Below are 13,866 nucleotides of genomic sequence, written 5' to 3' on the forward strand. Positions count from 1 at the left end.
CTCATTGCAAAATATCTGGAGCAAGTTCAGGGAGTGGCACAATATTTAGTGGACTTGGCATATGAAGCTACCACTTTGAGTGAAGAATTAGAACCAGGAACCGAAGAAGCTCATAAAGTCATTGAGTTACTTGAACATATACAGCAGTTAGGAGAAGTTGTTCAGATGTATTTGTAATTTATACTATGTTTTAAAGCTTTGTAATAAACTTTGTTTTAATATAAAAGCTATTCTGAAGAAATCATCTTGATATCAACACCTTGCATTTACATATTGAGCATGAACATTTTGACATTATATTTTTCATCCATATTCATTAAAAAAGTTTTCTTTTCTTTTTTGAAGAAAACTGGACCCCCCTAAGCATCCATATAATACCAGAAAAAGGGCAATGGACGATAAGATCGCTCAAATTGAAAGGAATCAACTGAGATGCAAGAGAGTTTCAAGAAAATTCATGAAGAAATGCATGAACAGTTGATGAAATCCCAGAGTGAGATGATGGAAACATTTGTAAGTATGTTACAAATGAGAAGCATGGATCAAATAAATGCCCCAGCTGTTGGTACTTTCACTGAAGAGCCTTTATATCCTCTAGGCTTTACACCAAAAGCATATCATCTAAAATCTAAAATAATTGAGCCTTTATACCCTCCGGATCATACATCCTCTCATGTTAAGGCCCAGTCCGGAGCATTTACTCAACCAGGAAGGGTAAACATAAATTTACCTAGTGTTTCTATAAACCAACAACAAGTCAAGAATGTTCCAAATTTTGATCAAGAAGAGAATAAAGAGTCAAACAAACAATTGGAACAACTAATGGAAGAAGTTAGGGTAATAAAGGAATGCTCTAATTTATATGAAATCGAAACCAAGGAATTGAGTTTGGTACCTGATTTAGTATTACCACCCAAGTTCAAAATGCCAAACTTTGAAAAATTTGATGGTATGAAATGTCCTTCTACCCATATCACGATGTTTTGCAGGAAAATGGCGGGTTATATAGGGAATGATCAACTACTGATCCATTTTTTCCAAGAAAGCTTAACTGGTTTGGTCATCCAATGGTGTAACCAATTAAGTAGAACTCATATTAAATCCTGGAAAGATTTGGCTAAATCCTTTTTAGAACAATATAAGCATGTGAATGATATAAGGCCTAATCGAATGGTACTGCAGAACATGGAAAAGAAACTCAATGAAAGGTTTAGGTACATAGTTATGCAGGTACATCCACCCATGGAAGAAGAAGAAACAAATGTGCTCTTTGTGAACACTTTAAAAGTTCCTTTCTTTACTCACCTCATAGGGAATTCTTTTAAAAGCTTTGCTGACATAGTTACAACGGGTGAAATGATTGAAATGGCGATTAAGAGATGTAAGCTTGAAAGTGGTGAATCTAGTAAGAAGCCATTTATGAAAAAGAAAGAAAATGAGGTAAATAATGCAAGAAATATGAGTCCAATAATATCATAGTGTCTCGACCTTAGGATATTGGATCTTCAACACAAAACTTCACCAAACAAGGAACAAGGGAACCAAGGGTGGAAAGTGAGAAACTTCAGTTTGACCCAATTTCGATGACCTACAAAGAGTTATACCAGATGTTATATGACAAGCATATAATATCACCTTATCATGTATCTCCCATACAACCCGCATATCCTAAGTGGTACAATGATAATTTGCAATGTGAATATCATGTAGGAGCTCGTGGACATTCTATCAAAAACTACATCGCATTCAAAAAAATTGTTCAAAGCTTGAGAACCAAGAATATCATAAATTTTGGTGATAAAGAGCAACTAAATGTGGCTCAAAATTTGTTTCCAAATCATGCAGGAACAGAGATCAAATTAGGTATAGAGGAAAAAGGAAAGCAGTTGATAAAGCAAGTCAGTGAAGTAAAATCACCTATGTCTGGGTAGGGACTCAAATGATCAAAGTCGGTTTGCTAAAATTTGATCTGTCAGTAGAACAATTAAATTATGGAAATATATTTCATTATCATGGTTATGAAGGACATGTTATACAACAATGCTTAGATTTTTGGGTTTTGGTACCAAAAATGATGGATGAAAATGAAATGAAATTTTTCAAAGAAATATCAGAAGAATAAATTGATATTTGTGCCTCTGAGGGACCATCTGGAGAGGTTTATAACTCTAATCATCCTTTAATTATCATACCAAGAACTCTGGTACCAGATAAGAAAGCTCTAAAGGTGGTTATCACTTCACCATCCCTGTTTGCTTATAAAGATGACAAAAAGTTCCATGGAATTATGAATGCCAAATAAAGAAACAATGGGAGGAAATGAAGAAGTAGATGAAGTTGGACATTTTACCAGAAGTGGGAGATGTTATTCTAAGGAATCTGAGAAACAAGGTCCAGTTGATAAAGGGAAAAAGGTTGAGCTACAGTTTAAAGAGGATGAAAATGTCATCAATGAACCTATAATTGAAAATGAAGCTGTAGAATTTTTTAAGTTTCTCAAGCACAGTGAATACAATATTGTTGAACAGTTGCACAAATTGCTAGTTTGTATATCAGATTTAGCACTTTTATTAAGCTCTGAAGCACATCGTAATGATTTGCTAAAAGTGTTAAATCAAACTTTTGTACCAAAGGAATTGCCAGTAAACAAATTGGTTAGGCTGATTGCAAATATACAGGCTGATAATTTCCTTTCTTTTTTCGAAGATGAAATTCTTTCTGAGATGAATGGTAGCTCTAAAGCTCCGCATATTACAGTTAAATGCAAATGACAGTTAAATGAAAATGACATATTTTTATCTCGAGTGTTAGTAGATAATGGATCGTCTTTAAATGTAATGCCAATAGTGACTCTGAAGAAATTACCAATTGATAGCACACTCATGAGAAGTAGTCAGAGTATTGTCCGAGCTTTTGATGGAACCAAGAATGAGGTATTAGGAAAAATCGATAGTCCCTTAACTATCGGTTCGGCTACATATGAGATAGAATTCCTTGTAATGGATATTATACCCACTTACAATTGTTTGTTGGGAAGACCCTAGATTCATCAAGCAGTGGCAGTTCCATCTACATTACACCAAAAGGTAAAATTTATAATTGATGGTAGGCTGATATGTCTTAATGCTGAAGAAGACATCATCGCTTCAGTCTCTACCACTGCTCCATATATTGAATTGGATGAAGAAGCTATTGAATGCTCTTTCAGATCCTTGGAATTTGTCAATGCAACATTTGTGGCTGAGGGGAAAAGGATGCCTAAACCCAAAATTTCCAATTGCACAAAAATGGGACTCATATTGACCTTAGGAAAAGGGGTAAAAATTGGAAAAGGATTAGGAAACTATTTGCAAGGGCCATTTAATCCATTTTTACCTATCTTCAAGAAGGATCGATTTGGTTTGGGATATCGACCGACAATAAAATATAGAGACAGAAGGGCATTAAAAAGAATCAAGAACTAAGAAAATCAAAGTTAGCTGGAGAAGATCTTACATGGGAACCGATGACCTTTCCACTATTGACTAATACTTTTATGTCTTGGGGACATACTTTTCAAAGGAATCAGCAGAGCGAAGGGATGGTTGTTGAAAATGCTTTGAAAGAAATGAGTATCAATGTCATATCAGATGATGAATCTGCAGAAAAAGAAGCTATGGGCATTTATCTTGCATCATTAGATTTTGAGTTAAATAATTGGATTGCGGAAGAATTACATGTAGTTTTCAAATCTTTTTCAGAGTAATACACTAAAACTTTGATTATTGCCTATACCCTAGGCAATAGTTTGATTTTGTGTAAAGGATTAAACTACGTGTTTTTCTTTTTCAATAAAAGATGCATTAGTTCTAAATGGCAATCATTTTTAAAATGTATTTTCATGATTATATGTATATACTCTTGTTTATTTTTCTTTCAGGAACTCAAAAATCAATGACATAGATGTTAATGATTTTGGCCCATAAATTGATTTTGAGCAACCTATGTGTCCTGAGGAAGTTGAGGGTTATGGTGAATGATATGATTTACCCTCCGAGCTGTTAAAAATGGTAGAAAAAGAGGATAAACAAATTTTTCCTTATAAGGAATCTATTGAGATATTAAATTTAGGGTCTAATGTGGAAAAGAATGAGGTGAAAATTAGAACACTTTATCTAATAAAGGGCGACATGATTTGATTAAATTACTGCAAGAGTATAAGGATGTATTTGCTTGGTCATACGAGGACATGCCAGGGTTAGATACAGAATTGGTAGTACATAAGTTACCAATAAAATCATAATGTAAGCCAGTGCAACAAAAGTTGAGAAGAATGAAACCCGAAATTCTACTCAAGATCAAAGAAGAAGTAAAAAGTAATTCGATGCTGGATTTCTTAAAGTAGCCAAGTACCCTGAATGGGTAGCAAATATTGTCCCTATAACAAAAAATGATGGTAAAGTCCGTATGTGTGTTGATTATCGAGATCTTAATAGGGCCAGTCCAAAGGATAATTTTCCTTTACCACACATAGACACATTGGTGGGAAATATTGCTAAGAATTCTTTATTCTCATTTATGGATAGTTTCTTTGGCTATAATCAAATCAGAATGTACCCTGATGATATGAAAAAAACAAAGTTTGTCACCTTATGAGGAACGTTTTGTTACAAAGTGATGCCATTTGGATTAAAGAATGCAGGGGCAACTTATCAAAGGGTTATGGTAACATTATTTCATGACATGATACAAAAAGAAATAGAAGTTTATGTCGATTATATGATTGTTAAAGCCAAGTCCGAACAAGAACATGTTGAGAATTTGAGGAAGCTTTTCCAGAGATTAAGCGAATGTCAGTTAAAGCTCAACCCAAGTAAGTGTACATTTGGGGTGATATCTGGTAAACTTTTGGGATTGTTGTAAGCCAAAAAGGAATTGAAATAGACCCAAATAAATTCAAGGCTATTCAATAATTGTCACCCCCATAAACACAAATAAAGGTTTGAGGATTTTTAGGAAGGCTTAATTATATAGCTCGATTTATTTCGCAGTTAATTAAGAAATATGATCCTATTTTTCGCCTCCTTAGGAAGAATGATTTTGGGACATGGAATAAAGAATGTCAAGAAGCCTTTGAGACAGTTAAGAAATATCTATCAAGTACTCCAATTTTGGTACCACCTATCCAGATAAACCTTTAATCCTTTATTTGTCTGTTTGGGTAAATTCTATTGGATGCGTATTAGGACAGCATGACCAAACTGAGAAGAAAGAAAGAGCTGTTTATTATCTCTCTAAGAAGTTCACTGAATGTGAAACCATATATTCTTTAATTGAGAAATTATGTTGTGCTCTGGTATAGACCACTCGAAAGCTTAGACAATATATGTTATATCATACTACATGGCTTATATCCATATTTGATGCTTTGAAATATCTAATAAATGTTCCTGCATTATCTGGAAGATTAGCTCGTTGGCAAATTTTGTTGTCAGAATTCGACATCCAATATGTCAGTCGAAAAGCAGTAAAACGGAGTGCAATAGGGAGTTCATTGTGAATAGAACTTTTCAAGAATATGAGCCAATAAATTTTGATTTTCCTTATGAGGATTTGATAGAAATTTCTGTAAGATAATCAGTTACATCCAATGAAGAATATTGGGAGTTGACTTTTGATGGTGCTTCAAATGCATTAAGGCATGGAATTGGGGCAATTTTAGTCTCACTAAACGGAAAACATTATTTGTTTACCATCGACTTAATTTTGACTACACAAACAATACAACTGAGTATGAGTCATGTATTTTGGGTCTTAAACCTGTCATTGAATGTAAAGTAAAAATGCTTAGGGTTTATGGGGATTCAGCTCTAGTAATTTACCAAATCAAAGGAGAATGGAGACAAAAGATTTCAAGCTTGTAAAATATCATAAATTGTTTCTCAAACTCATCAAAGAATTTGAAGAAGTGACTTTTGATTACATCCCCAGAGAAGAAAATCAAATGGAAGATGTCTTGGCAACTTTGGCAGCCGCATATAAGGTAAATAAACATGCAAATATGATGCCTATTGAAATACAGGCTTATGAATATCCAGCTCATTGTCTTAACATTGAAGAAGAAGAAGAAGAAGAGAAACCTTGGTACTATGATATATTGCAATATATCAAATTTCAAAGTTATCCTGAACAAGCAACTGAAAATGATAAGAGAATATCCGAAGAATGGCATCAGGGTATGTACTCGATGGGGAAGTCTTGTACAAAAAGAGCCGGATCAGGTCCTATTAATATGTGTGGATACCAAAGAAGCTAAATCAATTCTTGAAGAAGTACACAAGGGATTATGTGATAATCATGCTAATAGGCATACAATGGTTAGACAAATTATGAGATTTGGATACTATTGGTCAACTATGGAAATTGACTGCATTAATTATGCTCGAAAGTGTCACACGTGTCAAATCTATGGAGACAGAAAGCATATTCCTCCTCATCCATTGCATGTAATGACAGCTCCTTGGCCATTCTCTATGTGGGGTATAGATGTTATTGGACAAATTTTTTCCAAAAGCCTCAAATGGTCATCGCTTTATTTTGGTAGCAATAGACTATTTTACCAAATGGGTAGAAACAGCTTCTTATGCGAACATTACTCTGTCCACAGTCTGTAAATTCTTCAAAAAAGAGATCATTTGTGGATATAGTCTGCCAGAGAGAATTATTACTGACAATGCTTTGAATCTGAACAACAAAATAATGAAATCAGTCTGTGAACAATTCCAGATAAAACATCATAATTCCACCATCTATCGCCCAAAAATGAATGGAGCGGTCGAGGCAGCTAATAAGAATATCAAGAGGCTTATAGAAAAGATGATTTAAACATATAAGGATTGGCACAAGAAACTACCATTTGCTCTGTTAGCCTATCAAACTTCAGTACAAACATCGACTGGGGCAACTCCTTTTTCATTAACCTATAGGATGGAAGCAGTCTTACCAATTGAGGTAGAAATTCCTTCATTGCGGGTTCTATCAGAAGTAAAGCTAGACGAGGTAGACTAGGTACAAACCATATATGACCAATTAAATTTGATCGAAGAAAAAATAATGAAAGCAATTTGTCATGGCCAGATGTACCAAAAGAGGATGATACCAGCGCATGATAAGAAAGTTCGCCTCCGAGAATTTTACGAAGGGGATCTTGCTCAGAAGGATTTACCTTTTCAAAATGATCACCGAGGAAAGTGGATACCAAATTGGGAATGACCTTATATTGTAAAAAAGGTTTTTTCTGGATGAGCTTTAGTCCTTACTGAAATGGATGGACCGGAATTACCATACCTAGTAAATTCGGATGCAGTTAAAAGATATTTTGCATAAAGGGAAGAAGGATTTGAGGAACTCCATACCTTCATCATAATTTCGAGATCCTTTTGAAATAAGCTACACTTAAATCACTTTGCAGTGTGCCAGTTCAAAAGCATTTATGTTGTTTGTGTTTGAAGATACCTACTTTTTCTTTTACAAATAAAAGTTTTCCATGTAAATTCTTTGCATGAATAAAAATATTTTTCTTTTTGCAAAGCATCTTGATTTGGAATTTTAAAACATTTAGTTTAATTTGAAATACATAAAATCATGGTGTATTATTGTACAAAAAGTCTTTGAAGAATACTAATATTCTGAGGCTGGCAATAATTTTAACATATGACATGAAACATTGAAGCATAGGAGGTTTCAGATACTTGATGATGATCTAAAATATTTGTTATCAATTGAATGGTTGTCATTTGTATTGGTAGAATTCAAGAAGAACAAAGACAAGTTTAGTTTCAACCAAAAAGGATCAAGATGGTTGGTTGAGATAAAATGATTATGATTGTTGCACCCATGATAAGCTTGAGTTAAAAATAGACAACAAAAAAGGGGGCCATTGTTCAAAGAAAAGAAGATACTTTTTAAAATTTTGTCATTGCACACATTTTAGGTATAAATAGGGTCATGACATTCATAAATGCATGATAGCAAACACAATGTAACATTTGCAGGTTTTTTGAAAAGAAAGCCAAAAGTTCAAATCCTGAGATTGGAATAATCAACTCAAAATCCCTAAAAAGAGGGATATCTAAAGATTGCATGAGTCTAATATCCACGGAAGAGTAGTGGAAGCATATCAACCTTGAGTCTGCTCTTCACGGAAGAGTAGTGAAACATTTTTTTTCCAAGTCAATCTAATCTCCACGGAAGAGTAGTGGAAGCAGATTATTTCCATGCAAATTCAGCCGTCCCAAAAGAGTAGTGAAGCAAAGCAAATCAAGCCTTCACAAAAGAGTAGTGAAGCAATGCAAATTCAGCCTTCACAAAAAGAGTAGTGAAGCAAGATCAGATAAAAATTTCAATCTCCACGGAAGAGTAGTGGATGAATTTTTATGAAATAAAAAGCCACTCGACGAAAACTTCTTGTCTTTTTATCTTTGCTTTATCCTCGTTAACACAAAAATAAGCAAAGAGGGGCAGCTGTCGACATTAGTTTTCGTTCGAGTGATGTTTATTTTATATATACGTTATAAATATTATAATAAATATTATTATAATTAATTATTACAATTTTACAGGCCCAAATGCATATTAAGACTGGAGGTCCAATTATAATTCAAAGGTCCAAATGCAAAATAAGTTACAACCTGAAGCCCAATTACAACATATCCCAACAGACCCAGACTCGATTCAGGCCCAAATTCGACCCGAATAGCCCAGTAGGCTTAAGGAGCAGACCCAAGTTTGATTTAGGGTTTCACACATATTACAGCACCGCAAGCTTCCTCAATCGTTCAATCCAGATGAAGATGGAAGGCCCAGATCTTTCATCAGTTAGGGTTTTACCCTAGCAATAGCTGTCGTTCCTCCACAGCTGCTCGAACATAGAGAGATCTAACAATCCACAAGGCACCAGCAAAACCCTAGGGTACTCATTGTAACCCTAGGGCTATTCCGGCGCCGCCATAGAGGTGATGATGTCCTCGCCGCCGAACGCTCGAACCAACAGTTGCCATGTCCTCACCGGATTTGCAAGATCTGAGTGCATTAAATGCACTCAGCCTCTTCACCGGATATCTCACCACCACTAGGGTGAGTCATCATCGTATCTCCGATGACTCACCATGGAACAGTCTTTAACCGGTCCAAAGGGAGCATCGAAACCCCTTATAAATAGGGATTCACCTACAAAGGAAACAATAACGAGCAAGCAAGCCAAGGCAGCAACACAAACCATAGAAATAGAGAGAGAGGGAAGCCTTACAGTCGTCGGAAATCTCAAGCGCCACCGGAGAAGCCAAGTTTCGAAGGTATATTTCCTTAGATCTACTGCGATTTAGAGTGTTTTGGGAAAAAAGGATGTTGGATTCGTGTTTAGGAGAAAAGGGGGAGTGATTTGGTGTAATTAGTTGATATCGATCACCGTGGGTGGTGGTCGACGGTGGTGGTTAACGACGACGATCAGTTGCAGGCCGAGGACAAATTCCCTCTGGTGTGGGAATTTTAGAAAGATGTGAGAGATTTTTTCTCTAAAGAGAGAGAAGCAGAGGAAGAAAATGAGGTTTTCAGCCTAATTAGGCCTATTTATATCCCTCCTCGAACGGCATAGTTTTGGGGAGGGACTAGTGCGTAAATACGGGTATGGATAAATAGTTCTTGATGTCCCTGTAATTTTGTAAACATTCAATTCAGACCTTAAAGCATGTTTTTGTATATTTTAATTTAAGTTTTCAGTTTTATTAAGTATTATTTTAGTCATTACCATGTATATAGATATATTTAAGCTAAGTATCACATTTAGTCCCTAAATATTAATAAATTTATAATTATATCATGTATTATTAAATTAGGGTAAATTACATAATTATATTATTATTTAGAATTAGGATTAATAAATTTTACTATTATGTATTTTAATCACTATTTACTATTATATTATAATTATAATATTGATATTTTTTATTAAGATAATTCTATAATATAATTATGATATAATATAATAATATAATCAGTAATATTTATGTTAAATATTATTTAGTAATTAACTAAATTAAATTATTTGTGAATTTAAATTTAAAGAGCAAATTTATAATTTATTGCAAAGACACTAATTAATAAATACGGGTACCAATTTTGGGTGTTTTTGGGTGCTAATCCTTCCCTATATGTAACCGACTCCCGAACTCATTTTTCTGGTAAGCAGACCCGAGTTGTATTATTTTAATATTATTCTTAGGAATATTATTAGAATAATATAACACTTTGGTGACCAATCTCACCAAATCAAAAGATTGGTGGCGACTCTACAATTTGGTGTTTTATCTGATTCAAGGAGGATAAGCACTTACTTTTTCGAGACTAGTTATACCGTTTGGGGTGTACTATTTGCACTCTCCATCGCCGGGCAGAGAAACATCTCGACAGCTTGCTCGCATACCCATCAAGACTATAACCGTTTTGTGGATCCCGTATACCTACTATCATAAGTGTTTAAGGTATACAAATTTGAGTTCCCCCATAGGTAATGACAAAAACCCTAATAGGGTTCAGAATTGGGTTTCGATTGTACCAAATCTGACTTTATTGAGGGAGTGTGGTCGTCCAAAATCCACTCGAATTCATTGTGATATGGATATTCGAGAAACATATATACACGATAAAAAATGTGGGCATTGTAGAAACTCAGGACACACTAGAAGAACATGTCCACTTTTTTTGTCATCAAGTAACCATTGATGAGGAACTGATGTAGTTGTTGTTTATCAAATAATAATTCTTGTAGTTTAATTTACATTTACTTAAAGTTAATGTCATTTGATAACCACTGATGACGATTAAAAAACAATATAAGAAAACGGGATTCGACGTTGGCGTTATATGTGATTATAATAAAAGATATAATAAGTGACAAACTTAAGAAAGTTATCGAACACAATTATTAAATTTATCCAACTAATAGCAATTTGGTATTGAATATAATTTTAAATACAACAAACTTACAATAAGTATTAAAGGGTAAATAATAAAAAAATACAATAATTGATATTAAATAGTAATTAACAAAATTAACAAAAAGTCCAACAAAATTAACAAAATAAATTAAGTATTAAATTATAAATAAAAAAATTACAATAAAGAAAGTCCAATAAACAAGTAAATACAAATATAATAAAATATAAAAATCTATCGATGTCTGCGGTGCGAATGTGTTCCACAGGGCGGTGGTTGTTTGTATCGAGAAGGATTTCTTTGTATAATTGGTTTTGACTTCTCACTGTCATCACCATCATCGTCATCGTTGTCGTTGTCGTCAGGAAGATACATTTTGTTGATGAGGAACTGATGACGATATAGCACCTCCATAGAATAAAGACCCTGGAGGTGTATGACTGACTAACCCATCGCTCATAGAAAACTGGGAAAACTCATAAAACACAGACATCGATGAATGAGAAAACTGTACAGGAAGTGTCTGTGCGGCGGCCATCGGTGATGAGGTTGCACCCGCCAAATAACCAGCATATGAACCCTAAGTCGGATCTGCAAACATAGACCCATAATATCTTCCGATCATATAACTCTGTGACGGTGACGGCGGAGATATTTGGTAAGAGAAAGGCGGTGGCGACATCAGATATGGTTGTGGGGTGTACGTCGCTGCAGACGGTGGTTGCTGTGAAGGTTCCGGTGGTGCAGTTGACGACAAACCGGAAGCACCTGCTCTCTGCCCACGAGTCGTGGGATAATGGGGTTGTGACGGTGCATATCTCTGTCGACGTCGATGAATGCTCTGTCCTCTTACATCCTCGGAAAGCATAAATGGTTTCCCATTGCTGTTGAACCACTCATAATAACCATCTGCAACCGTCCAGTCGTCAACATAAATGGGTTCCCTATGAGGAAAGCACCAATATCAATCCTCCCATATAATGACCCACTCATAATGCTTCACCAGCCAATTTGTATCCGTTTTATCGCGTCGATATGTGTTATGCAACTGGTCCATATTGCGAGGTAGTTCCGGAATTGGTTGTACAAAACCAAATTGTCGGAGCACGTGATCAGTGGGGTGCCACTCGACAATCGCATAACAGATCAGAGGGACCACCGCCGTCCAAACATCTAATGGGCCCCTCAACTCAGGTAGGATTCACATCCTCATATCATCATTATAATAAGGTGCCCATTCAAACTAAAACAAATATATGTAATTCTTATCAAAATAATAATCTAATTATTATACTATAGTACAAAATCAATTTTCAAACATTAAAATACATACCTCTGTGCCAGCCTTCTGATCGATTAGTAGCCTGATTATTTCTAATTCATCAGGTAGATCCCGATGATTTTTTTTGTAAATAGACCACCTATTCAAGGAAATAATTTTTATTATACACTGGATAAAATGATTAATATACGAAATCAGTTTTTTAATTACCTCAATAGTAGCGGAATACGAAGGGGTTCTTCACAATAGGACATAAAAAGGGCAAGCGACCAAGACTGCAGCAGAAGGAGACATCCGTCGATAGCATTTTTCCTGTAGTCAGACGCTCGACATATCTCCCTATACAAGAAAGTCAAAACTGTCGAGCCCCAACTCAGTGATCCGGCCAGATGAAAATCGCCAAGATGTCACAACCACATACAGTGAACTTGGTTGTGTGATTTGTCCGCCATCAGCAACCCTAGTATCAGTTGCAATATGCATGCCCGTGCATACTTTTTAACTTCATCCTCTAAGGCGTCCTCACTCAAATTCTGAAAATTTGCATCTAACCAATTTAACGGTATCTGACTACCGTTAAAATTTTGTGGGACACCTCCTAGATACTCCTGGCACAAAGTATTTCAGTTACCGTATGCCATCCCTGAAATCAAATCTCCATCCACCAAAAGCCCCAGGTGCATGGAAACATCCTCAAGTTTAATCATACACTCTCCGCACGGAAGATGAAATGTGTCAGTCTCTGGCCTCCACCGCTCCACTAATGCAGAAATCAGGTTTGGTTCTATCCTACAATGGCCTTCATATCTAGCTATATGACCGAATCCAGCCTCGACTAAATATAGCCAGACACAGGTAGGTATCGTTAACTTAAGGTTCCTGATAAATGATTTAATATATGGTCGCTCTCTTAAAATATTAATAATTATAAAAATTAATTTATAAACTAATAATCATGCATTAAATAAATAATTTGTTACTAATAATTTAAATTAAATTAAAATGTAAAAATGTTATCGTATCAACAAAATGTCGAGATATATGATTTCTATCCAAACGAAGCAGACCGCCTTCATTTTATAACTACAAAAAAATTAATTAAATAAAATATTAAAAATTAAATAGTTAAATAAAATACTAACAAAATATTAAATATAATAATATATACCTTAAAAACTATGAAATAATTTAAGAGTATTTGAGAGAAGTTGAGAGGATTTGGTGTGATGAAAATGGTTAAGGAATGAGGTATTTATAGGGTGGGATGGGGGTGTGAACGGGCGGGTGGTTGCCGAAATTAAAGCGAAGGTGCGGCCCATGCACCGCGTCTTCTTAACGCGTGTCAGAATTAAAGCAAAGGCATGGCTCATGCACCGCTCCTTACCCAGCTTGTCTCCATGTCAGCATAAGGCGCGGTGCATGAGCCACGTCTTACCCCACGTGATGCCACATCAGCGTAAGGTGCGGTGCATGGGTCGCGCATTCCTGCAAAGGGTGTTAGTTCAAAAAATAAAGATGAAAGGGTGTCTGATAGGAAAATAAAGAGGAAAAGGGTGATTTTTGGGAAAAATTCGCCTGAATTTTGAACTCGACTTTTCTATGACAAATTTTGG

The 13,866-nt window shown here is 35.3% G+C and overlaps 1 protein-coding gene across 1 annotated transcript; it reads left to right on the forward strand.

The window, feature by feature from the left end:
- The first annotated feature begins 432 nt into the window (after positions 1-432).
- Positions 433-2,771, forward strand: LOC120118292. Its single transcript, XM_039138372.1, has 2 exons — positions 433-1,440; positions 2,376-2,771. The coding sequence occupies exons 1-2, from the start codon at positions 433-435 to the stop codon at positions 2,769-2,771; spliced, it is 1,404 nt and encodes a 467-aa protein (XP_038994303.1).
- Positions 2,772-13,866: the final 11,095 nt, after the last annotated feature.

The sequence above is a fragment of the Hibiscus syriacus genome, unplaced genomic scaffold (genome assembly GCF_006381635.1).
Source record: "Hibiscus syriacus cultivar Baekdansim isolate YM2019G1 unplaced genomic scaffold, ASM638163v2 tig00110328_pilon, whole genome shotgun sequence".
Classification (NCBI taxonomy): Eukaryota; Viridiplantae; Streptophyta; class Magnoliopsida; order Malvales; family Malvaceae; genus Hibiscus; species Hibiscus syriacus.

Bases quoted from the DNA above. Each gene is read 5' to 3' on its own strand.
- LOC120118292 (XM_039138372.1), top strand. From the start codon at position 433: ATGCAAGAGAGTTTCAAGAAAATTCATGAAGAAATGCATGAACAGTTG. The intron at 1,441-2,375 runs GTAAATAATGCA...TGTTATTCTAAG, and splicing joins TGAAAAAGAAAGAAAATGAG to GAATCTGAGAAACAAGGTCC.